General features: G+C 40.6%; 1 protein-coding gene across 3 annotated transcripts in view; it reads right to left on the bottom strand.

Annotated features, from left to right (window-relative positions):
- ALPK2 (alpha kinase 2) overlaps positions 1–27,306 on the bottom strand; it is a 155,471-nt gene that overhangs the window by 86,586 nt on the left and 41,579 nt on the right. For all 3 annotated transcript variants that reach the window (XM_077135352.1, XM_077135353.1, XM_077135354.1), the window contains exon 4: positions 133–1,822. In XM_077135352.1, the coding sequence (XP_076991467.1) occupies positions 133–1,822 (1,690 nt within the window). The remainder of the gene's footprint in view (positions 1–132; positions 1,823–27,306) is intronic.

The raw sequence follows: 27,306 nt of genomic DNA, 5'->3' as shown, positions 1-27,306 counted from the left end.
GCTGTCATTTACAAGTGTCCTAATGGTATTGGGAGACCTGCTACTGATTTACATTATGGTACAGCAATCGTGAAGTGAAGAGAAGGGACAAACACACAAAAACATTTTGTTATTTTTACAAAGGGGTCTTACCTGAGGCTGATCACTCTGGTCTGGAGCCTGGTTTGTTTCAAGCAGGTTAATAACCTGCATCCCTTCTGCCTTCAAGTTTGCGTCTCCTTTGGGGAGTGAGTCTTTAGGTGTTGGCAGAATTTTTTCTTCTTGCTCTGCTGGGGTTGAAATGGCACATTCTTCCACATGCAACTGGGGATTGAGATCAGCAGCTTCTGCTCTGACATGAGAACTCTGTCTTTTCTCACTCGAAGTTAGTGGGTGCATAACAGGTTCTTTGGGATATAGGAGATTATGGGCACCTTCTGCTGTTCTTTCTTTCAGCTTGGTGTTCAGCTTCTTGGGTTTCCCCTTGGTTCCTGGTGAGCCCCTCTTGCTCGATAAGTCCTTTTCCCCTACTCTTTTCTTGACTGGTGTCTCCAAATACTGGTTCATCCCTGACTTTTCTAACTCACCAGACAAGAGCTTCATCTCTGTCAGTGCTTTATCCATGTTTAGCAGATTGTCACTGGTGAATTCCTGTTCTGTGTAGTGGCTGTCTCTCATTTCTCCTTGAATTCCTGGACAATCATTTTCAGCAGCCTCAGAAGCAGTGGGTGGCTTAGACCTCCCCAGGTCTGTCACTGTAGACGTTCCATCCCGCTGAGGTCCCAAAATCAGAGTCATCCCTGTTCTCAGGGATGAGGGGCTGTGCAGGGAAGCACTGCTGCTCTTTACCCCCACTTCTTGGGGTTGTGAGTGATAACCACAGAAGCCAGCAGTGGCATCCATGGGCCCAGTGTTATCTGACACCTGAGTCTGACAGCCCATTTCACTGAGGAAATGCTCAGACCCACCCAGGCAACACTCACTGAATTCCGTCTCTTCGTCATCGCTTTCTAATAAAAAAACATGGACAGTCCCCTGCAGGTTCCTTCGCCAAACTGCATTAGAGTAATCCGTCATAACATCGGAACATTCCAGATACTCCAGGTCATCATCTGAAAACTCCTCGGTGTAGGTTTGGGTTATCTCTGGGCAAAGTTCATAGTCACTGACAGAGTCTTCACTGGAAACCTGTGAGCAGAGTTCCTTGGCACTGCGGCCTGGATAAATGGGGGTGGTTGCCTCTGACAGCGGTAGGCTGAGGCTAATATATTTCTGTGCAGTGGGATTTTGATGACTGGAGTTTAAGATTTCATTAGGGCCGTTGTTGTCTAGGGCACTGTCTGTGAACTCTGACACTTTGGAATGCATTGTTCTGTGGCAATATACATCTTGTTTTTCTGGAGTATTACTTGAATTAGGAAAAAGCAACAATTCTTCAAGGTCCTCTGTGTCATTCAGATCATAAGCCTCTTGAGTTTGCCTTGTCCCTTGACCATCCAAAGGCTTCTTAGAACTGGCTGCATTAATGTTGTTGTTGGCCAATAATAGGAGTGAGTGGAAGCAGCTGAATTCAGGGGTAGAAGAATCATTTGACGTGGGGGTGCCTGGAGAGATACTTTCTTCTTCCTTGTAGGGATGTCCTTTCTCATCAATTGGATTTGTACTTTCCTCCTTGGATGTCTCGGTGGCGTGTCTCCCGCCCATATCCGCGTCATCTTTTGAGCTAGGACAGAATTGTGGGTTCTCTGACAAACACTCGACTTCAATGTAAGCTGAACAGCAGATCATCCCAAAACAGTTCTTAGCAGAGACTTGATAAACGGCAGCATCATTTCTGGAACAGCTAGGATGCAGAGAACATACGGGTAAGTTTGCCACATTTGGGAGTACATGCCAACATTTTTCACATCATGGCATACAGAGAAAATAACCATATTTTCTATTGCACACTCCAGAAGATTAATGGTCTCCATGGCTTGTGATCAGAGTCACTGGGCCTGTGACTCATCTGCTCCTAGTATGGAAAATCCTGGAAGCTCAGTATTTTCCCTCAAAAGCTTCCCCACATTCTCAGCCTGAACTGAAAATGCTAAGAATTACTTAGATGAGTGAGGGGAGCGTTTTATATTCTAGTTCTTCTCTCCTTTGATTTTACGTTGTTTTTAATGCTCTGGGAATTTGAAAGAGCAGTTTTTCTTCCAGACTGAGACAATGTACACAAATAGCTGCAGGAGTCCACCTCCTGTGGTGGGCAGAGTGTAAGCAGTCACTGTTTTTAAGGCCATGCTAAGTAAGGTCCAGTTCTTGCCACGAGGCAGCAAAGAGGGCACTGTGTAAAAACGTTATGTGTTTGGAGAATGGCACTGTTTCCCTGTTAACTCAATGAGACTATAAATTCTGAACCACAGCCCGTGAACCCCGCTGGCTGGGAACCCATGGTCACATGCCATCCTGACTAAACATCAGTTAAGCCAGGTGTTCGGCTTCTGCCCAGCGTGGGACGCACCAGAATCCTAGATCAGGCCACGCCTGGCTCTCCCGGTCCCAGGAGGGACGGCACCTGCTGGGGTTCCTCCCCTTCCTTTTGGAGCCTCGAGGAATCTATAGCCTCTTGTGCTCCTCTGACTCCTTTTCCACTAGAGCCTTCCCATTTCGGCTCAGCAATCCCAGCAAAACCCCCATTACACTTGCTTTATAATGGGCTCTCATGGATCTCATTAACTTCACTGTAGTTGTAATTGTGCTAATCTCAATCAGTAGCTCAGAAATCAACCATTTTCAGAAAGCAGAAGCTGTGGGTCCAGCTTATACTTGGAGGCCACGCTTAGATCTTTATTGACTGACCTCTGTATAAAATATGCATACATATCTCACCCGGAAAGGGGCAGTGTTAGACACACAAGGCCCTGCCACTCAGCTATCCTTATCCTTTCCCTTTTTCACTGGAGGGACCCCCTTTCCTTCTTCAATTCCGTATGTGTTCATAAGCCTTCAACCCTTGGCTTCTGCTTGCATTGGCCTCATTTTCAGAAAGTCATTTTTTTATTTCATTCATAGCTTATTTAGTTGGCTCTCAAATAGAAGCCACTCGGGGGTGGCTGAGGTTGGCTAAGCCTGAACCGCTGCTGGTATCTGGCTTTGCCTTAGCCAACAGCATGAGAAGACTGAAGCTGAAGGCACCTTTCTGAGTAAAATAGTACCTACCTCAATCTGTTTTATAAGTTTATTCTGAAGTTAAAATGAGAAAATCTACCATGGGTGGTTCAGTGGTAGAATACTCGCCTGACATGCAGGAGACCTGAGTTCAATTCCTGGACCATGCACCCCACCCTCACCCCCAAAAAAGAGAAAATCAATGTGAAGGGGCTTTGAAAAGTGGAAAGTTTATGCCATCATGCATTCTACTAGAACCTGGACGTCTGAAAACCTGGTTGCCTCTGGCCCAGTGGTTCTCAAGAAGTATGCAGAAGAATCATCTGGGAACCCTATTTAAAATTCCAGAATCAGAATCCCCAGGCAAAAGGCCTGAGACTCTGCTTTAAGAGATCCCAAAGAGATTCTGATACAAACTGTTTGTGGCCTACCCTTGTAGACATCCTCTTAATTAGGCTGTTTCCCCTCAGTTATTTTGCTGGAGAAGGAAGAGAAAAGTGAGTTTTGATTGAGTTTTGTATTAGTCAAGCCATTCCCTTCATGACTGTTTGAGTTTTGCAGATTTAGCCTCAGTTAAGCACTTATAGAGAGCATAAAACAGCACTATTGGCACTGGAAAATCCCACGTAATCCTGATTTCCTAACCTATCCAGGCTACAAGCCCTCTGCCAGAGGAACCACCAGTCCTGAAGGAAATATGACTTATGTGGAAAGAATAGAGAGGAAGAGAAGAAAATATGGCTATGGAGCATAAAAGACCAGGTGAGAAAGCAGTCAAAGAAGAAATATAATGATTCTCAAGAATCAAAGAGGGAAAACAGATTTTTTAAAGAAAAATATGAAGAAAATAATTGGGCTAAGTACATTTAACCTGTTAATAACTAAATAACAGCTGGGAAACTGCCAAGACTTGATGTATGATTTTATGGAACATGTATTTTAGTTGACATAAGATTTACAATTCTTCCTAAGTACACAAAAGAGAAAAAGAAATTGTCGTAACTATAATTAACTTCTCACTGGCTAATGTACATCTTTGAGAGAGTTAAGATTTGTGGTTGACACATACTTGGTAATGATCTCTGAGCATTCTAAAGAAGAAGGGCAGGAAATCAGGAAAGGGACCCAGCATCTGTCACATGCTTCTTATGTACTCACTAGGTGGAAAACTGAGGCTCAAAAGAGGTTAAGCCATTTTCCCAAAGTGACAAAGCTACTTAGCGGTAGAGCTAGGACTAGAAACCAGAGCTTTCTGACTTGAATCCTGCCTCTGTGTCTACTGTTAGAAAAGTAACATTCCGAGAAAGGAATGAAACGAGTGTGGAGAGATCACTTTGCAAATAAACGTGTTTTTGTCTGTTGTCTTCATCTTGATCAGTCAATTGACAAATTTGAATAGAACATATACTGGTGCTTGCTGTTTTTATCTTAAGAGCAGAGAAGGAGTCCAAGGAAATGCACCAGACATCATGCCCATGCTAAAAAAAAAACTAAAAATCTACCAAGGGAAACAATGTGAATTTCTCAGGGAACCTTCTAGGTCACTTCTGTGCTAAGTTGTAAGATACAAACTGAAAGAACAAGGGGAGTTCAAACAAGGGACTCCAATAATAGCAGTTAAATTGGAATTGGAGCTTAGAATCAGTGCAAGATCCTGGCCAAGATAACTGGATGTCCAGTAGTGATTTGCAGAACTGTAAAAACATCCAGGAAAAAATTCCTTGAACAATTAATTGAGTTCTCTTCTTGCATATCTTTCCTTTTGGCTGAAGGAAACAGTAGCATTCTCCCACCCTGATGTCAAAGTATTACACAAATTCTCTAGGTTCTTTCTAAAGTAACCATTTCCATGTTAAAAAAAAAAAAGTTATATGCCACCTTAAGTGGATGGGGCGTCTTCTGATTTTGACACCCCAGGATTAGTTTAAACCAGAGATTCTTAAACATTTTGGTCTTAGGACCCTTTCCTACTCTTAAAAATAATTGAGGACTCCAGAGAACTTTTGTTTATGTTGGTTATATCTATCAATACTTAATTTATTAAAAAATAAAACTGAGAAAAAATTATAACATTAATTTATTTTAAAATAAAAATAGATCATTAGCACAAATAACATTTTTATTTAAAAAAAATGATATTTTCCTAAAACAGAGTAAAATTTCATGAGAAGAGTTTTATATTTTTTCATTCATCATTAATATCTTAATAGAAGACAGCAGAACAATGAAATTTTTGTATTTAGAACATAACCATTGGTCTATACTGTGTCTTTTTTCCTTTTTAAATATTTTTATTGTGAAATAAAATATATTCACAGAAAAAAGAAAAAGTAATAATTTTCAAAATACATTTTAACAAGAAGTTACAGAACAGATTTCAGAGTTTGTTTGGGTTACCATTCCACAATTTCAGATTTATCCTTCTAGCTGCTCCAAAATACTGAAGGCTAAAAGAAATATCAATATAATGATTCAGCAGTCATACTCATGTGTTAAATCCTATTTTCTTTGTTATAACTCTTCCTTCTCCTTTGATCCTTCTTCCAATATGGAGAATGCCCATTCTAACTTTTACATGTTGAGAATGGGTGTCAACAATAAAGAATAGGGGTGATATAATTAGTTGATAGTCTTGGAAAGGCTGTTTCCTCTGGGTTTCAGGATTTATCTGGCATAGGAATCCTCTGGAGGTTTCAGGTTTCAATAAAGTAAATTTATATGCATGAAACTTATATAAAGTCTCAATTCTAACCCTAGGTGTTCTTAAGAGTTAACAGGAATGATATTTGTTGGGTTTTGGAAAACGAAGGCAATTAGCAATATCTAGCTGAAGCTTTCCTAAGAGTAGCCTCCAGAATAGCCTCTTGACACTGTTTGAACTCTCTTGGCCACTGAGGCCTTATTTTGTTACACTTCCTTTCCCCTTTTTAGTTCAAGAAGATGTTGTTGATCCTCCAGTGCTGGGGCCAGACTCATACCTGGCAGTCACGTCCCACATTGTCCAGGAGATTTTCACTCCTGAATGTCATGTCCCATGTAGCAGGGAAGGTACTGATTGTCCTTGCAGAGCTGGACTTAGAGAGTGAAAGGCCACATCTGAGCAACAAAAGAGATTTCCTGGAAGCAACTCTTAGTCCTCATTATAGGTAGTCTTAGCTCCTCCACAACAGAAATAAGTTTCATAAAGGCAGGCCTCAAAGTCAAAGTCTTGGCCTATTTCAAAATCAAGGGCTTCGCCTATTTCCTTAGTAGGCCCCAAAGTTTGAGAGGATACCAGAAATTTTCCAGAGGGGAAGGTTTATTCCATATTTTTTTCTTCAGGACCTCAGGGGACTCTATCAATACTTATTAATTATTAGCCCACCATTATCTGGGATGCATCCAGGTATTATATTAAGCCATACAGAATTACAAAGCCGCCTGGGTTCTGGGTTCCATATGTTTAGGCTGTTTAAATGAGCTATCTAGAGAGGTTGATTTAGATTGTGTGTTATAGAAAATTTAGGTTCTAGATACAATAAACCCCTCTGCCTTAGGTCTCATATGGTAGGTAAAGCTCTCGAGTACATATTCTATCATCTTTTACCCTGTATTCTGATTTACTTTAGTCCCACCTCAGCTTCATTTTTATCTCTAATTTATCTCTAATTTGGTTACTTTAATTGTTATTGTATTAATTTGGACATTTATGGCCTTAGAACTGTCAACTTATAACTTAATAAATTCCCTTTTTAAAAAGCAATGCTGACTTTCAGAGCTGTATAACTCCAGTTCTGAGCCTTAGGTGTCACAGGGTACTCAAAGTTTCAAGGAAAGACCAGCTTATACACATATAGCTCAGTGTTTCAGAGTTTAGAAAAATACAACTTTGAACTAAGTGTGGCTGCTATAAGAGCTTACAATCTAGGCTCAATTTTCTTATAAGCATTATCAGAAAGAGACCATACCATAATTGTTCCTTTGTTTCTGGCTTATTTTGCACAACAAATTGTCCCCAAGATTTATTCAGTTCATTGCATGCCTTAAAATGTCATTCCTTTTTCTAGTCACACGATATTCATGTATATGAAAGTTTGCCTTTTGCCTTTCAGTCCTTGTACCCTTTGGCCCCCTACGTCTATTGATCATCATGGATAATGTCCAAAATAAACAAACCATGTCTTACAGTGTCCTCACTTTGTAGTGCCATCAGCAGCATTCTCAATTTTAGACAGTTTTCATTGGTCGAATGAGATAAAGAACCAATAAACTCAGCTTCTCCAAATATCAAGTCAAAACCTCCCCTGATCTCTTATCCTTCCCCCCCCCCCAAATATTTACCCCTGGTATTGTGGTACTGTTGATGTCTTCCTATTAACTATAAGCTATATATTATGCTATTTTAGTTTTCCCCCATACTCCTCTATTATTGACATTTTATGCAAGATAAAACCTTTGAAGTAGTTCAGGCAAGAACTTATTTATAATTGTAGAGTTAATCAGTAGGATGCATGACACTACACACCTCCTTTCAATCATATTCACCTTGAATATGGTGTGCTTGTTTGAAATTGCTATGTACCCCAGAAAAGCCTTGTTCTTCTAATCCTGATTCAGTATTGTAGAGTGGGACTCTTTGATTAGATTGTTTCCATGGAGATATAATCCAATCAATTGTGGGGGTGACTTTCAGTTAGAGGGAGAGGTGGCTCTGCCCAACAAGGTAGGTCTTACTTAGTCTACTGGAGTCCTCTAAAAGTGGAGTGAGTTTGAAGAAAGAACAGTTGCTTTATAGTCAGCAGAGCCAACAGAGAGAGCAGATACCTAGACACAGATGCTTGGAGATGCAGAGCTCAGCAGACATCCTCATTGTGCCTTACCATGAGATTCTAAGCAAGCCAGGACCCAGAGTTGTGTCCAGGAGGAGCTAAGTGAAGGCCTATGGATGTTTAGAGAGGAAACCACTGGTATCAGAACCTGTAAGCAATAGAACCAGGAACAAGGACCAGCAGATGCTAAACTTATACTGTCCCATGTGACAGACACTGACCTTTCTTGAGTCAAGGTATTTTTCTCTGGATATCTTAATTTGGACATTTTATGGCCTAAGAACTGTCAACTTATAACTTAATAAATTCCCTTTTTAAAAGCTGCTTATTTCTGGTATATCACATTCTGGCAGCCATTAACAAAACAAAACATATGGTAATGTTACTTATATCCCCACTAATTTGCTACCATCTCTTCTGTCTGTTCCCTTATATTTAAGTTCAGCCTCATTGAGTAACCTTTCCCCTGTCTCTAGCTGCTGTGTACCTCTAGGTCACCTTTATTCTACAGTGTAAACTTCTGAGATTACCTCTACCAGAGTCATAACAGTGAAATCATAGTATTTATCTCTTTGCATCTGACTTACGTCACTCAGAATCATGTCTTCAAAGTTCATCCATGTTGTGATATGCTTTGGGACCTCATTTCATCTTACTGCTGCATAATATTCCATCATAAGTGTATACCACATTTTATTTATCCACTCATCTGTTGATGGGCATTTGGATTGCTTCCATCTTTTGCAATTGTGAATAGTGCCACTATGAACACTGGTGTACAAATGTCTGTTCATGTCACTGCTTTCAGTTCTTCTCGGTATATACTAAATATTGGTATTGCTAGGTCCTAGGGAAACTCAATATTTAGTTTTCTGAGGAACTGCCAAACTGTTTCCCACAGTGGCTGTACCATTTGCATTCCCACCAACAATGAATAAGTGTTCCAATTTCTCCATATCCTCTCCAACATTTGTAGTTTTCTGCTCGTTTAATAGCAGCCATTTTTAGAGGTATGCAGTAATATTTCATTGTAGTCTTGATTTGTGTTTTCCTTATAGCTAATGAAGGTTAGCATTTCTTCATGTGCTTTTTAGCCATCTGTACTTGCTCTTCAGGAAAGTGTCTAGTCATATACTCTGCCCATTTTATAATTGGGTTGTTTGTTCTTTTGTTGTTTAGCTGTATAATTTCTTTATGTACACAGGATATCAAGCCTTTATCTGATATGTGGTTTCCAAATATTTTCTCCCATTGAGTTGGCTGCCTCTTCGTCTTTTTGGCAAAGTCCTTTGAGGTGCTCTGCGTTTGATTTTCAGGAGTTCTCATTTATCTATTTTTTCTTTCATTGCTTGTGCTTTGGGTGTAAGGTTTAAGAAACCACCACCTCACACAAGATCTTGAAGATGTTTCCCTACATTTTCTACTAGCAGTTTTATGGTGCTGACTCCTATATTTAGGTCTTTGATCCATTTAAGTTAATGTTTAGGGGTCCTCTTTCATTCTTTTGGCTATTGCTGTCCAGTTTTCCTATGCCCACTAATTGAAAAGACTATTCTGTACCAGTTCAGTGGATTTGGGGGCCTTGTCAAAGACCAGTTGACCATAGATTTGGTGATCTATCTTTGCACTCATGATTTGATTCCATTGGGCAACACTTCCATCTTTATAGTAAGCTTTACATTCAGGAAATATTAGTCCTCCCACTTCACTCTTCTTTTTTGTAGGATATCTTTAGCTATTCAAGGTCTCTTTCCCTTCCAAATAAATATGACAACCAGCTTTTCCAAGTCTTTAAAGTAGGTTGTTGGGATTCTGATTGGTATTGCAATGAATCTGTAGATCAGTTGAGGTAGAACTGACATCTTAACGACATTTAACATTCCTATCCATAAGCGTGGAATGTCTTTCCATCTATTTAGGTCATTTTAAATTTCTTTTAGCACTGTTTTGTAGTTTTCTGTGTACAAGTCCTTAACATCCCTGGTTAAGTTTATTCCTAGATACTTGATTCTTTTGGTTTCATTTTTTAATGTAACTCTTTCCTTAATTTTCTCCTCAATTAGGTCATTATTTGTGTATAGAAACATTACTTATTTTTGTACATTAATCTTGTATTCTACCAGTTTACTGAATTTATTTATTAGCTCAAGTAGCTTTGTCATAGATTTCATTTCTAAGTATAGGATCAAGTTGTCTGCAAATAATGAATGTTTTACTTCTTCCTTTCCTATTCAGATGCCTTTTATTTCTTTCTCCTGCCTGATTGCTCTAGCTAGAACTTGTAGTGCAACGTTGAGTAATAATGATGACAATGGGCATCCTTGTCCCATTCCTGATCTTAGGGAGAATACTTTCAATCTCTCACTGTTAAGTGTTATGTTGGCTATAGGTTTTTCATATATACCCTTTATGATATTGAGGAAGTTTTCTTCAATTCCTACCTGTTGAAGTGCTTTTATCAGGAAAGGATGCTGAATTTTGTTGAATGCTTTTTCAACACTAATCAATATGATCATGTGTTCTAGTTTGCTAGCTGCCAGAATGCAATATACCAAAAATGGAATGGCTTTTAAAAAGGGGAATTTAATGAGTTGCTAGTTTACAGTTCTAAGGCCGAGAAAATGTCCCAATTAAAAAAAGTCTAAAGAAATGTCCAATCAAAGGCATCTAGGAAAAGATACCTTGGTTCAAGAAGGCCGATGAAGTTCAGGGTTTCTCTCTCAAGTGAGAAGGCACATGGCAAACACAGTCAGGGCTTCTCTCTCTGCTGGAAGGGCACATGGCGAATACGGTGTCATCTGCTAGCTTTGTCTCCTGGCTTCCTGTTTCATGAAGCTCCCTGGGAGGTGTTTTCCTTCTTCATCTCCAAAGGTCGCTGGCTGGTGGTCTCTCTGCTTCGTGGTGCTGCAGCCTTCTCTGCTCTCTCTGAATCTCTCTGAGTCTCTCTGAATCTCATTCTCCAAAATGTTTCCTCTTTTATAGGACTTCAGAAACTAATCAAGACCCACTCAAATGGGTGGAGACATGTCATCCCTAATCCAGTTTAACAACCATTCTTAACTAAATCACATCAGCCAAGGAGATGATCTCATTACAGTTTCAAACATACAGTATTGAATAGAGATTATTCTACCTTTATGAAATGGGATTTATATTAAAACATGGCTTTTCTTAGGGGACATGCTTCCTTTCAAACCAGCACATCATGTGATTTTTTCCTTTTGATTTGTTAATGTGCTGTATTAAATCGATTGATTTTTCTTATGTTGAAACACCCTTGCATTCCTGGTATGAACCCCACTTGGTCGAGGTATATAATTCTTTTGATGTATTGTTGGATTCAATCTCCTAGTATTTTGCTGAATTTTTGCTTTTATGTTCACTACGAAGATTGGTCTGTAGTTTTCTTTTCTTGTAGCATATTTATCCGGTTTTGCTTAGAGTGCTGTTAGCCTCATAAAATGAGTTAGGTAGCAATCCTTTTTCCTAAATTTTTTAAAACAATTTGAGCAGGATTGGTGCTAGTTCTTTCTGGAATATTTGATAAAATTCCTCTGTGAAACTGTCTGGTCCTGGGCTTCACTTTATAGGGAGATTTTTGATGACTGACTGAATCTCTTTACTTAATTGGTTTGTTGAGAACTTCCGTTTCTTCTCAAGTCAATGTAATGTGTTTCTAGAATTTGTCCATTTCATTTAAGTTGTCTAGTTTGTTGGCATATAGTTGTTCATAGTATTGTCTTACGATTTTTTTTTCATTTCTTCAGGATCCATGGTAATGACCGTCCTCTCATTTCTGATTTTGTTTATTTGCATGCTCTCTCTTTTTTTCTTTGTCAGCCTAACTAGGGGTCCATCAATTTTATTGATTTTCGCAAAGAATCAATTTTGGTTTTGTTGATTCTTTTTATTCTTTTTTGTTGTTGTTCTCCAGTTCATTCATCTATTTGCTTGTGGTTACTTTGCTGTTCTTTTTCTAATTTTTCCAGCTGAGCAGTTAAGTCCTCAATTTTTGCTCATTCTTGTTTTTTATTCATTTTATTTATTTTTCATTCTTGTTTTGTAATATAGGCATTTAGGACAATAAATTTCCCTCTCAGCAATGCCTTTGCCTCATCCCATAAGTTCTGAGATATTGTATTCTCATTTTCATTCGTCTCCAGATATTTACAATTTCTCTAGCAATTTCTTCTTTGACCCATTTGATTATTTAAGAGTGTGTTGTTTAATCTCCATATATTTGTGAAAGTTCTGATTCTTTGATGGTTATTAATTTCCAGGTTCATTTTGTTATGGTCCAAGAAAGTGCTTTGGACAACTTCAATCATATTAAGTTTATAAAGACTCATTTTGTGTTCCAGAATATGATCTGTCCTGGAGAACATTCCATGAGAATAACATATAGCCTGCTGTTTTAGGGTGTAATGATATATATGTCTATTAGGTCTGATTCATTTATTGTGTTGTTTAATCTTTCCTTGTTGATCCTCTGTCTGGTTGTTCTATCTATAGTGGAAGTCTCCTACTATTATTGTTGAAATGTCTATAGCTCCCTTCAGTTTTGGCAATGTTCGTTTCACGTACTTTGAGCCCCTTAATTGGGAGCATAAACATTTATTATTATTTCTTCCTAGTGACTTGTCCCTTTTATTAATATGTAGTGTCCTTTGTCTCTTGTGAGGTCTTTACATTTAAAGTCTATTTTATCTGATATTAGTATAGCTACTCCTGTTTTCTTTTAGTTACAGCTTGCATGGAACATCTTTTCCCATCCTTTCACTTTCAGTCTATTTGTATCCTTAGACCAAAGCAGGTCTATGATGCATCTTTGTAAACAACATATGGATGGATTATATTTTTAAATCCATTCTTCCAATCTATATCTTTTGGTTGGTGAGTTTAGTCTGTGAGCATTCCTAGTTATTACTGTAAAAGCAGTTTTTTAATCTAACATCTTATCCTTCGGTTTTTATTCATCAGATCTATTTATTCTTTTCTCGCTCTTTCTTTTACCCTTACTGGTCTTCTTCAATTCTGTACCTTCCTCCAGACCTCCCTGTCTGGTCTTTTTCTTTTTCCAACTGACAGGACTTTCTTTAGTATTTCTTGTAGGGCAGATCTCTTGTTGACATAGTCTCTCAGCCTCTGGTTGTCTGAGAAGATTTTAATCTCTCCCTCAATTTTGAAGGACAACTTGGCTGGATACAGAATTCTTGGCTGGAAGCCTTTTTCACCCAGGATCTTAAATAAATCATACCACTGCCTTCTCACCTCCATGGTATTTGCAGAGTAGTCTGAACTCAGTCCTATATGGTTTCCCTTGAACGTAGTGCATCACTTTTCTCTTGCTGCTTTCAAAACTTCCTGTTTCTCTTCAACATTTGACAGTCTGATTAATATGTGTCTTGGAGTAGGTCTGTTTGGATTTATTCTATTTGGAGTTTGTTTGGCTTATTTTATTTATATATTTATGTCTTTTGTAAGGGTTGGAAAGATTACCCCCATTATCTCTTCAACTAACTTTCCTCATCCTTTAGTCTTCTCTTCTCCTTCTGGGACACCAGTGATTCTTAAAGTTGTGCATTTCACATTGTCCATCATTTCCGTGAAAACCATTTCCATTTTTTCCATCTTTCTTCCCATTTGTTCTTTTGTACACTTAAGTTCAAGTGTCTTATCTTCTAGCTTGTTTATTCTTCCTTCTACTTCATTGAATTTGGTATCATGTGTCACTAGCATATTTCTAATTTGGTCTACTGTATCTTTCTTCTCTGTGAGATCTTCTATTTTTCTATTTATTCCTTCAAATTATTCTTTATGCTCTTCTAATGTCTTCTTGATATCCTTTATGTCATTATGAATACCCTTGATTAGTTGTTCCACATTCCATATCCCTTCTGATTATTTTTTTTTGGTTATTTGTTTGGGATGTCTGCCTGAATCTTCATGTGCTTGTTATCTTCTGTTGAGTCTGGGACATTTGATTATCTTAAGAAGATTATTTTGCAAGTTTATTTCCTCCATTCATCTAAAGTTTTGTATTTAGTTGGATTTGTGTTGAAGATCTCCTTTTACACTTTGGTATGTCAGTAATTCCTTGCCAGATTAAGGCTCGGATCTCATGGAGGGGGTGCAGTCCTTTTGTCTATTAAAAGCTAGGGGGGTGGTGCATGGGTAGTTCAGTGGCAGAACGCCCACTCACCATATGGGAGACCTGGGCTTTACTCCCAGCCCCTGCTCTCACACACAAAAAATACCTCAGCAATAGTAGGCCCTGGAACCTGAAGGAGACACACCAAGATATATTGGGAATGAGCTCAGACAGGCACCCGCAGGAGAAGAAAAAAAATTAGAAAGGGAGTTTGCCAGACTGTACAAACTGCTTCTTCCCAGCAGATGGCACTCTTGAGGTACCTATTCCCCTTGGGCCCACCTCTCCCCAACTGTGGAGGCCAGCTGACTAAGATGGCATGCACGATGGGAGGGCTGTTCTTGGTGCATGGTGAAACAGGTGGTATTGGCGTGCAGGACAGGGCAGCTGATCACAGCACCAAGCTCTCAGTGTAGCTGCTGTTCATGACACCCAATAGGACCAGTATTCCCAGTGTCCAGTGGTACAGCTGGTCTCAACTCCCAGTAGAATGGCTTTTTGCTGTGGGCAACTAGGCACACCGCTGGGCTCCCCACAGATGCTATCAGCTGTAGAGCTGCACAGGGAATTTTCCAAAGCTAACTTCTGGGGCAGAGTGAAGTGACACTTGACTCCCTCAGACCTGCACTTCCCCATGTGCCTCTGCCCTCGCCAGGTGGGGCCATGGCCCAACAGACTCACCGTATTGTTCCCATTCCAATCTCCCTGCTTCTCTTGTCCAGAACCTCCCTATGAAATGTAGAAGCCCCTCTCTGACCACTTGTACCCAGAATTGTAGTCCTGGTTGTTTTTTCTGTTCCCTTTCTCGTTGTTCCATGGGGCAGGGGTGAATCCAGCCTACTCTACTCCATCATCCTCCCAGAACTTCTCTGTTACATTTTAAATGCATCTTTTACCTATGCATGATGTGATATTAAACATCGGTCATCTGGAAAATCTTGGTTTATGAGACATTCCAAATATTGACACATTCATTATACAATATATATGTTTAAAACCACCTTTTAAAATATTCTCTATGATCTTATCAGAATGGTTTTGAAGTACTGGGAAAATGTCAAGATTCTGGTAAAGGATACAAGTTTTCCAAAATTCTACATAGGAAAATAATAGCAATATGAATTTACCAGAGAATAGTGTAAGTCAATTCTCTGCTAAATTGTATGGTAGAAATTAGAAGGGAAAGGACATCAGCAAAAGTAACAGAATAAACACTTCTAAAAGTTCTCTCCTATATAAGGACAATGAGAACATTGGCAAAAGTTGTCAGAATCAACTTTTTCAGAGCTATGAAAATTAACCAAATGCTTACAGAAATCCAGGGAGCATTTATTTAAGAAAAATGGCTGAGTCTTAGTAAGAAGTGTGAGTTTTGTGGCATTTTAACTTGCTCTAGTCCCATCTCCCCCTCCCCAGTTCCTCAGTGGTTTTAAAAATCAACAGCCTGCAATCACAATGAAAACCAGCAGCCTGGAAGCCATGAAAAAGGGTAGAACAGGGTTGGAGCTCTTTCAAAGCCCCATTTCTAGAATTGCCATTATATGACCCATCTGATGGTTGCCTGCAGGATTCCACTCACAGGGCTATCTTCATGTGTTCTGACATCCAGTGTGAACAGCCTTTTTCCTGGCAGTGTTTGTTGAAAACAACCAGAGCCGTTGTTTAACAGCTTGGCTGCCTGGGGCAATAAATAAAAGTTGGGGCAAACAATGTGCTAACCATAAAGGTTAAAAGGGAAAATTGGGGAATGTGATGTCCACAGGTTCCAGCCTATTCCTAGGAATCAAAAAGGCTGTGCACCTGTATGTGAGTATGACCAGAGCTATATGCATGCTAAGAAAAGACCTTAGAAAACCCTAAACTCTCATCTCTGGTTGACCTTCAGGCTCTGTACTAGCAGGAAATAATGGCTAAGGTAGTGTTGTCCACTGCCTGGCTGAGTGTTGAAGAAAAGCCCCAACATATGCATACAGCCCCTCAACAAAATTTGGAAATCTATCAGTTTCCATCTAAAGAAATTGCCATCCAATAGTTAACTGACCATGTAGCTAACTGACTTCAGTGGCCACTGAAGTAGACAAAGAATACAGGCATTAAAGAATTAGTTCAGAAAAACCACTAAACAAATAACAACTAACTGCAATAACAGCAACAAACCCTGGGGAAGCAGATATCTGATTTTCAGAGTTGTCACATTATACTATAAAATATGCAGTTTTCAACAACAACAAAAAAATACAAGTCATGTAAGAGACAAAAATGTATGGCCCATACATGGGGAAAAAGCATAGAAGGTGTGATAGAAAGTGTCCCTAGACTTGCTAGACAAAGGCTTTAAATTAGCTATTTTAAACACATTCAAAAACTAAAGGAAACCAGGTCTGTAGTACTAAAGGAAAATATGAGAGCAATGTCTCACCAAATAGAGAATATCAATAAAGACAGAGAAATTATTAAAAAGAACCAATTTAAAATTCAAAAATCGAAAAGTACAGTCACAAGTAGAAAATTCACTAGAGAAGCTCAACAGTGATTTGAGCACAGAGAGTGAAGAGTCAGGGAATGTGAAGAAAGGTCCATTGAGATTATCCAGTCTGAGAGGCAGAAAGAATAAGGAATGAAAAAAATGAAAAGTGCCTCAGAGACCCATGGGATGCAGTTGAGCATACCAACGTATGCATAATGAGACTCCCAGAAAGAGAGAAAGGGGCAAAAAGAATATTTGAAGAAATTGGATGAGCAAGAAGAGTTCAGAGTTGGGACCACAATAATAGCTTAAAAGCTTGGATTTTATCATAAGCAACAGATACTGTTAGTTTACCTTGAAGTGACAGGCTTGCTCTGTTTATTTTTGTGAAAATGTCTGCCAGACATCTAAGGTTGAATGACCATCCTTTGCCCATTGTTCTTTCAAGTAAAAGCAGTGTTTCATGAAAAAGAGGTCCTATTTCAGGTTGCAACTTAATCATACAAGCGCTTTTCATCAAGATGACATCATCTCAAGGAAATTCAGCGGAGATACTTGATGAATATTTCTCATTTCACCACACAGGATATTAAAAAGGCTTGTACTGGGGTGTCAAGATTTAATAAAATTTACAATTTTTACTGATACATCAAGGACATTATTAAGGAAAACTTTTTGTTTGCTTTTCACTGTGACTGTGTGGCAGTGAAGAATTCTAGGACAACTAGTATGGTGGGAGGCCACTGCTCTGATCCCTGCTAAGGTACCAACAGTTTTACTCTCCTTTGCTTTTTGCTGTCAGTGCACATGTCAACACAGTGAAAACAGCAAATGATGATTATTTTTATGATAATGTTGACTTGCGGAGCACCTCAGGGGCCCCCTATGGGTCCATGGACCATACTTTGAGAACCACTGATTTAAGCTATTAAGCAAGGGAAGCTTTAAAATGCTCTCAGTAGCCTCTCATAGCATAACATCTGGGAGAAAAGTATTGTTGGGCTCTGGAAGATGGAAACTAGCATGGGTATCTGACAGTTTTGCTCAGTCCAATCATATACATACACTCTAATGCAGAGGACGTGATCTCTTTAGGCCTCAAGTTTATAATTTGTAATAAACTGTCTGGGCCCCACTCCCTGAGGTTCTAATTTGATGCTCAATACAGGGGTCTGTGCAATTTAATTTTGGGTGGGGAGAAACTGATTCCACCAATTCTGGAGTGGCTAATCCTGCAAGTTCCTCATGACCTAGCTAACTTAGCATGGTTTTGTGCCTTGGTGAAAAGGGCTGAAAATGTGAGTGAGAACTAAGAGCACAGTATCATGGGGTCCAAATGTAGGGGCACTGATGTGGCCTGGGCTGAGTGGGGCAGGCATGTGCAGGACAAGGAGCCCTATCAAATAAGAAAGTGAAGACGAGGGGTTAGGGGATAAAACATTCTAACAAGTACAAGGGGAAGATTGTAACTGTTTTCTTTTTCCAGCTACCAGCACAATATACCTATCAAATCTGATATACTTTTAAATCCCTACGCTTCTGTCATTGTCGTCATCATCATCATTATAATCCTTAAAAGTGCTATATTTTTACATGCATTGTTTCACACAGCTACATACTTCCTACACACAGTGGGTGACTATACTGACATGAATCAAATAATTTATTCCAATGTGGACCGAAAAGTGGATTCTCCCAGGCCCTGCTTTTGTGCTGCACTTAAGCAACTCTCCCAACAGTATTAAAACTGGTGAAATTCAAATTTGATCAGTGACTGGAAAAATATTTGCAAGCCGCCTTCAGGGAATGGTGAGAGTGGGGAGAAATTCAACTTCCCCAAGTTGAATTCTTGATATTCTCACAAGCAGTGTGGACAACCAAAGCTATAGGCAGAGCCCCCAGTCTTGGGGTTTGTTCACATGAAACTTAACCCCACAAAGGATAGGTCAAGTCTACTTAAAATTTAGGCCTAAGAGTCACCCCCAAGAGAGCCTCTTTTGTTGTTCAGATGTGGCCTCTTTCTCCAGCCAATATGATGAGCAGTCTCACCACCCTCTCCCTCTCTGCGTGGGACATGACTCCCAGGGATGTGGACCTTCCTGACAACGTGGGACAAAGATTCTGGAATGAGCTGAGACTCAGCATCAAAGGACTGAGAAAAAACCTAGAATGAGCTGAGAATTAACATCAAGGGATTGAGAGAACCTTCTTGACCAAAAGGGGGAAGAGTGAAATGAGACAAAGTGTCAATGGCTGAGAGATTCCAAACAGAGTCAAGAGATTATCCTGGAGGTTATTCTTACGCATTAAGTAGATATCACCTTGTTGTTCAAGATGTAGTGGAGAGGCTGGAGGGAATTGCCTGAAAATGTAGTGCTGTGTTCCAGTAGCCATGTTTCTTGATGATGATTGAACAATGATATAGCTTTCACAATGAGACTCTGTGAATGTGAAAACCTTATGTCTGATGCTCCTTTTAGCTACTATATCAACAGAGGAGTAGAACATATGGAATAAAAATAAATAATAGGGGGAACAAATGTTAAAATAAATTTAGTGTGAAATGCTAGTGGTAAATGAAAGCGAGGGGTAAGGGGTATGGTACGTATAGTTTTTTTTCTCTATTATCATTTTATTTCTTTTTCTGTTGTCTTTTTATTTCTTTTTCTAAATCGATGCAAATGTACTAAGAAATGATGAATATGCAACTATGTGATGATATTAAGAATTACTGATTGTATACATAGAATGGAATGATATTTAAATGTTTTGTTTGTTAATTTTTTTTTAATTAATAAAAAAAGTTAAAAAAATGGGAATAAAACTGGTGAAATTCAAACTTTGGAATTTAACCATTTACCAAGGCTAATAGGAGAAGAAACTGAAACTACGATGGCATCCATGTCCTTCCTACAGTCATAGGACCAAGTTAAGGTCATAATATTTTCTTATGCTAAATGCCTATATTTAACAGCATGCTTAACTACTGCTATCAATAATCATATTAATTCACTTATTCAGAATTGCTAAGAGTATAGGGAAAGTTCTGCTCCAAAGCTATGTTGTCATAGAGATGGAAGAATAATATTAGAAACACACCAAATTTCTTGATCATATTTTCTATAAGCAGCTGGATACATGTCAAAATGAGTGAGATTTCTCATTCATTCATCAACTTAGTTATTTATCCAACAAAGACTATTGAACAACACATCTGAACAGGCAGCTTCTGGGTCTGTTTGCCTGTGGCCCACCCTTCATCCTCCTCCTCTTCTACTCTATACCACCCGGTTTGGCCTCTTGAAGCCATGTCTCCTAGGCTCCCATGACCACTGGCCTCCTGCTGCATTGGGCCAAATGGAGGCAAGAGATTGAAGGATAGTAGGAAGGGAGAGGCCAGCCCCCCATACGCCTCGAGTATGGCTGCCTCTCTTTGGTAGCTCCCAGGTGCACAGAACAAGTCCACCAGAGTTCCAACTTCTGTGTATTCATCCTGGATGGCGCTGCAGCCTAAGGCAGATTGGCTCCCTGCTGATGTTAATCTGATTACCTCTCTGCCCCATGCTTGACTCCTCAATTCCCGAACCACTGATGCAACCCTGCATTAAAGACTTGGAAAGGGTTTTTGAGTTCCGGGCTAGATCCTGACTGATAGAGATGATTTATTTTACCGATGTTACAGCTAAGGCCCAGAGAAGATATGACCTGTCTTAAATTGTATAGCTGTAAAATGTGTGAGAAATGTCTATGACTGGGTTAGCCAGTTTGTAGAAGACAAAATGTAAAATTCCTTGGCCCTTTCCTCAAGTAGCTTCCCATCCAATAAGGGAGATGAAGTGTCTATGCAAAGAGCTACAATATAAGACATTATCAATTATAGGGATTCCGATCAATTATAGGGATTCAGCAAGATCCTGAGGACAAAGAGTGTAGGGGGGAGCTTCTCAGCCAAAGCACGGCTAGGAAATACATGGTAGGATTTTGATAGGAAAGATAGTAAGTGTTTGGAATCAGGGAGCAGGATTGAAGCAGATCATTCCAGGGAGAAGGAGTAGCTCAAAAGTGAATGGAGGTGGGAAAGCTCAAGGCACTCACAAAAAAGCAATAAACCATCTCTTTTTCATTTGGAATCTAGGGGAGGGGTGAGCTGAGACATAGGACAACTGCATTATTGACTGTGAAAGCAGAATACTTCAGAGAGAGAAGGACTTTCATGAGTACTCATGCCAGGACCTCAGGGAGAGGCCAGGCCTTGCTGGGGAAATCGAGGCTAGTCCAGGCTAAGGGGCCTGAGCTCAGCCTGTGCAGGGTCTTCCATCCCAGACTGCGGGGTTTGGACCCCAGTCTCCCATCCACTGGGAAGCAGATCAAAGCAGCCTGTGTAGGGCGGAATGGGAAGTCCTTCCGTAAGCTGCTCGCCCGCATTTTATAGCCAGTGCGATGTAAGGAGGCGCCCGCATTTTATAGCCAGTGCGATGTAAAAAGGAAACACTTTTGCTCTCCATGTCTTAGCCTGTGTCCTTTAGTGAAGCAGGAGCACCCCTTTCTGCCATATGCCTGTTGGTTCTTGAGTCATCAATTAACGAACACATAGATTTTTGTTAAGCGCTCACAACTATATGCCCATGCGCCACTTGGGGCTTGAGATAGAAAACAAGAAATTAGTCATATAAACTTTGACCCCTTCCTTAAGGGAGCTGCCGATTTTATAGAAAGAAGACTTTCCGCTATTAAACAAGGAGTAGTGTGTGATCTGCAAAATCTAGTGTCATCAAATTCCAGAAGGCAGAGCTGAGGCAGTGAGTGCTTGTGGTGGATAGCAGGGGAATCAGAGTGGCCAGAGCTTTGGGGAACAGAGCCAGGAGCATGGAACTTGAGCCCCACTGGGAAGGATTAAATTTTGGCTGGGTGGGAAAGTGGGGGAGGGCATTCCAGGCAGATGTACGGGAGCTGGAATGAGCAGGTCAAGTGTAAGGGCCAGTAAAGAAAGAAGCTGGCGTGGGCAGTAGCAGAAGGCGGGGCTACAGGGGATGAGGGCCCCAAAGGACAGGAACCACTATGGGCTGGAAGGACTTTCCAAGTGGAAGTTGCAGAGGACAGCTCGGGAGCACCACATGGGAGCTAGCTGCCAAGGAAATTTTACTTTGCTTTTTCAGCCAAGTGTAATTCTGGGCAAATCAGATAGGCAGATTGCATAGCCTGTGTGGCACAGCGAATAAGGGACCAATTTGGCAGCAAACCTGCCTGGGTTGCTCTCTGGCCATCTACCAGTGACCCTGACAAGTCTAAACTCCAGGCAATAACTGTATCCACACCAGAAGGCTGATAAGTGGATGCCTGAGTTCATTTGTATAAAGCACTTAAAGCAGGGCCTGGCAAATAATAAGCACTAAGTCCGTTGTTCTCATCCCTGGCTGGACATTAGAATCACTTGGGGAGCTCTTTCTTTTTTTTTTTAACTTAATTGTATAATATATATATACAAGGCAAAGAAAGAAAAAGCAAAAGGTTTCAAAGCACTCTTCAACAGTAGTCACAGGACAGACCCCAGAGTTTGTCATGGGCTACCATACCATCCTCTCAGATTTTTCCTTCTAGCTGCTCCAGAAAATAGAAAGCTTGAACGAAGAAATTTTTTTATCATCACACTCGACTTTTTTCTTTTTTGTGAAAAATAATGTATATACAAAAAAGCAATAATTTCAAAACACAGCACAGCAATTAGTCATAGAACAGATTTCAAAGTTTGGTGAATTCCACAATTTTAGGTTTTTACTTCTAGCTGCTCTAAGACTCCAGAGACTAAAAGAAATATCAATTTAATGATTCAGCAATCATATTCATTTGTTAAATCCTACCTTCTCTGTATAACTCCACCATCACCTTTGATCACTCTGTTCCTCTCTTTAGGGGTATTTGGGCTATGCCCAGTCTAACTTTTTCATGTTGGAAGAGGCTGTCAATAATATGGGGTAGGGAGACAGAATTAGCTGATGTTTTAGAGAGGCTGGGCCCTCTAGGTTTCAGGACTTATCTGGTCTAGGGACCCATTTGGAGGATGTAGATTTCTTGGGAAGCTTTTAAAAAATACCAATGTCAGGGCCCCACATTGTAAAGTAAAAAAAATTACTGCAGAATGCCGGGGTGAAGCCTTAGTCATCGGTGGTTTTTAAGCTTCCCAAGTGACTCTAATGGGCTGCCAGAACTCGGAAGTACTGAGCTAAGTAAGTGTGAACTTTGTTTCATAGAAATGGGATGAGAGAAGCAATAAAGTTGATGGTTAGAAGAAGGAACTTTTCCCTCTGATTCCTGGTGAGGGATTTCCTGGCTCTTGTTGAGTACTAAAACTTTCTGAGCCTCTACTAGAGATTCTTTGAATGAGAAATGAGCAAAGTAACTTTCCAAAGGAAAAAAACCCTGTGGCATTAATACCATTGGGTATTCTCAACAGAGAATTGACCCTTTTAGAAGAGTATTCAAGGGTAGTAGAAAACACACAACCCCACTCCCCCACCCAATAGCCCACCCAGCTAGCATAATGTCCCAGAAGATCTCCAGAAAATTCAAGGGACATTGTGACAAAATTTTTTAAATCCTATATTAAACTGTAAATCAATTCTCTGAATGACTTGGCATTTTCAGGTAAACCACAGCAGGAGGCCCCAGCTCTCAAGAGCAGGGGTGTCACTCATCAAGAAGGTCTGGAGTTCTTTTATAAAAGCAAGTTCACTTAGAATTATTTAGGACTAATACTGCTAATTCATCAAACACCCAGCATGTCCAAAACCCAACTCTTGGTTTCCTATCCAAACCAGCTTCTCCCTATGTCCTCCCTCACCTCAAATAACTGCAATTCCAATTTACCAATTGCTCAGGCTGAAAATCCTGGAGTCCGTCTTTCATTCACACACTACATCCAGTCCAACAGCAAATCCTGTTGGATACATCCAAAATCTGGTCACTTCATGCCACCTTCTCCAGGACCAATCTGGGTTAAGTGACTGTCATGTCTTGTCTGAATTAATCTGCCATTACTACTTGCTGGTTGCCCCAGCTCTGCCTGACACCTCTAAGACAGTATATTTCCAACCCCGCATCCAGAATCATTCTTATAAAATTAAGTCAGAAAATATTATTTCTCTACTTAGAGACTCTCCTGTGTGTCTCCAGCTCATTCAAAGTAAAACCCAAAGTCATATCATGCGTCTTGGCCTATGCATCCACCTAAACCTCCCAACCCCCTCAATCCTTGGATTGATCTGCTACCTCTCCAGTGTCAATGGCCTATGCTTCTGCCTCCAGGTTTTGAGCCCTTGCTGGTCCCTCGGAGAGCATTCTTGCAGGTCATAACTGTGTCACCTTTCCACTCTTGCCCTTCCCTCCCCTTCCTTCCTTTCTTCCTCATTGCCAGGTTTGCCATGGCCTCACTGGGATCAGGATGGAGTCCCCAGGGTCCCCTGGCACATAGTATGCTCTTTTTAATCCTTATTTTGCAAGGAAGTCTTTAGAGCACTTCTTTCTGATTATATTCCAGCATACATTTTAGTACATTCCATTTTGGAGGACAGGACTGATAGGAGACACCCTGAGTGGTGGTAGGACCCAAGGGCTAGGGAGCAGCATGACTGGTTTCTAACCCTTGCTTTGCTCCTAACCAGCTGTGTGGCCTTGGATGGGCCAGGTGGTCACTCTAGGCCTTGGGTTATCTATAAAGTGAAAGGATTGGATAAGACTGATTGGATTTGACCACTTAAATAAGAGTTCCTCGGCAGATCTGTATTTGTTAAGGGTTCCCAGGCATAATGATGGCCAGGAGTGGGTAATCCTTAGCCCAGTGTTTCCCACACATTACTGTGTGCAGGAATCACCTTGGATTTTGTTAAGATGCAGATTCTGATTTGCTTGGTCTGGGGCGGGGGCTAGGATTCTGCCATTGTAACAAGCTCCCAGGGGATAGCAATACCGCTGGTCCCCAATCAAACTTTGAGCGGCAGGCTCTTCAAGTTGCTTCTAGCTCTCTGATGCCAATATTTCTATGAAGGTAAAAGTCCCATTATTAAATTCTCAGAAAAATACTAACTGCCACTTGACTGTCTATTCAATTTGAGCTGAGTTCCTGAGCTGGTGCCTGGCAAGCCGCCCTGGCATGCAACTCTGTGGGGGTTGGAGTTGGTTTTGCTTTTCTTAAAAAAAAAAAATAACTGCTGGGCCCAGGCAGGGGAAATGAGCAACACCAGACGAGAGAAGTTCTCTCTCAAAAGGAGGTTCAGAGACCTGTGGTGAGAGCAGAAAGCTCAGCACATTTTAATTGCTTCTCTTTGCCTGGAGTCCTGCCATCAGGTTCAGAGCCCCGGTGTTGCTGTGTTCCTCTTTGTCACCTGAACAGGACCATGTCATTACGCCTCTGCCTTGCTCCCATTTCCCAGGGAGCAGAGGCAGCAACTGGCAGCAAACAGGAAGCAGGGAGCTGGGCAGTGACAAGAAGAGCAGCCCCATGTTGGGAGAAGGCTCATTAGGGCTGGCAAGAAGCGGTTGTAACGGGAGGAAGAATCTCCACCCTGCTGAAGCAGCAGCCCCGGGAATGGAGTGTGACAAAGCCAGAAAGGGAACAGCCACATAATTACTCAAAAGGTGACAGGAGCTGCCAACTCACTGGCCTTCTCCTAAAACTACTGCAGGAGGCCATTTAAAATTTTATAGGCATAGCTTCTAAAGTACTGGTAGGTTGACCTCCAAGAAGCCACAGTAATTAAATCTGTTCCCCAGGTTCAGATGGCTCTATATGGAGTGGCTCTTTCCCCTCCCCTCAGGGCAAGACTCACAAAGAATATAACAAAGCTATCGAATGCGTTAATTCAGGATTTCACTGAATGCTTAAGCAAGAGGCCCCATGCTAGACTGCTAGACGCTAGAGGAATGCAAGGAGCAGGTCAGACAAGTTCTCTGTTCCCATGGAACTTACATTCTAGAGGGGGAGACTCACTACAATCAAAGATACAAATAAGTATACATTATGGCTGTAAACAACCCAAGTATACCCATCAGCAGGTGAATGGATAAGCCAATAGTGGTAGCTACAAACAATGGAACAGCACTCAGCAATAAGAAGGAATGAACCCTGGGGTACAAGAACAACATGGATGAGTCTCAAAATAATTATGCTGAGCGAAAGAAGCCAGGCAGAAAAGAGAATGTGCTCTATGATCTCATTTATATAAAAGTTTAGAAAATGCCGTCTAATCTCTAGTGACAGAAAGCGGGTCAGTTATTCTGCCAAGGAGGGGCAGGAGGAGAATGGGCTGGCAGTGGGGGAGGGGCGGTAACTGTGAAGGTGCATGAGAAAGGTTTTGGAGGGGAATGGGTATATTCACTATCTCAACTGTTGTGATGCTCTCATGGGGTTTACAGACATCAAAACTTACCAAAACAGACACTTTCAATGTGTACAGTTCGCTGTATGTAAATTATACTGCTACTTTATAAAGCATGTATAGGCTCTTCAGGAAGTTAAGTACAGAATTACCATATGACCCAGCCATCCCATTTCTAGACATATGCCCAAAAGAACTGAAAGCAGGAATGTAAACAGGTACTTGGACGCAGCGTTCACAGCAGCATTATTCAAAATAGCCAAAAGGTGGAAACAGCCAAAGCGTCCATCAACAGATAAACAAAACGTGTTCTCTGCATGCCGTGGAATACCATGCAGCCATAAAAAGGAACAAAGTCTGACACGTGGATGAACCTTGAAAACATCAAGCTAAGTGAAATAGGTCAGATACAAAACAGCAAATACTGAATGATTCCACTTACAAGAAATATCTAGAATAAGCAAATTCATAGAGACAGAAAGTAGATTAGATTACCAGGTACTGTGGGTAGGGAAGAATGGGGTGTTATTTATTGCTCAAGTGGTACAGAGTCTCTTGGGATGATGACAGAGTTTTGATATCATGGACAGTGGTGATGGTAGCACAACATTGTAAATGTAATCAATACCACTGAATTGTACATTTAAAAGGAGTTAAAATGAGGCCATGGTGGCTCAGCAGGCAGAGTTCTCGCCTGCCATGCTAGACACCTGGACTCAATTCCCGGTGCCTGCCCATGCAAAAAAAAAAAAAAAAGAAAAAAAGTGGTTAAAATGGCAAATCCTGTTATATATATATATGTTAACACGATAAAAATTTTAAAGCATATTTGTACATATATACACAGCTGTATATATACATATATTATATCATGCGCCAAGTGAAAAATAAAGCAAGATGAGGGTGGGGCATGCTCAGGCAGGCAGTGCTATTTTAGATGGCTAGTCAGAGAAGGTCTCAGTGATCAGTGGTTTGAGCAGAGACCTGAAGGAAGTGGGAGAGCTAGTTGCAGGCTATGTGGGGAGAGCCCCAGGTAGAGGGAACAGCTGCAGGCTATGTGGGGAGAGCACCAGGTAGAGGGACCCTGAGGAGCGGATGTGTTCCTGGGCCTGCTTCACATCCCTCCTCTCTGTAATGACTCAGAACTGAGTTAATGCTTCAAGATTTGGGCTAAATAATTGTTCCAGGCTCCAAACACCTCCCTTGTACCTGTCCTACCTACCTGACTAGAGTCTATGTCTTCAGTCTGAGCCTAAATTCTTACCACCTATATAAGCAGCTATTCTAGTATATTCTAGACACCAGCTCTAGAATCTGCAGATATTCTTGTTCAATAATTCAGTGATCAGTTTTGACCCCATCTTCTCAGAAATGCTT

The sequence above is a fragment of the Tamandua tetradactyla genome, chromosome 18, assembly GCF_023851605.1.
Source record: "Tamandua tetradactyla isolate mTamTet1 chromosome 18, mTamTet1.pri, whole genome shotgun sequence".
NCBI classification, from domain to species: domain Eukaryota; kingdom Metazoa; phylum Chordata; class Mammalia; order Pilosa; family Myrmecophagidae; genus Tamandua; species Tamandua tetradactyla.
This window is presented reverse-complemented; position numbering and strand designations above follow the sequence as displayed.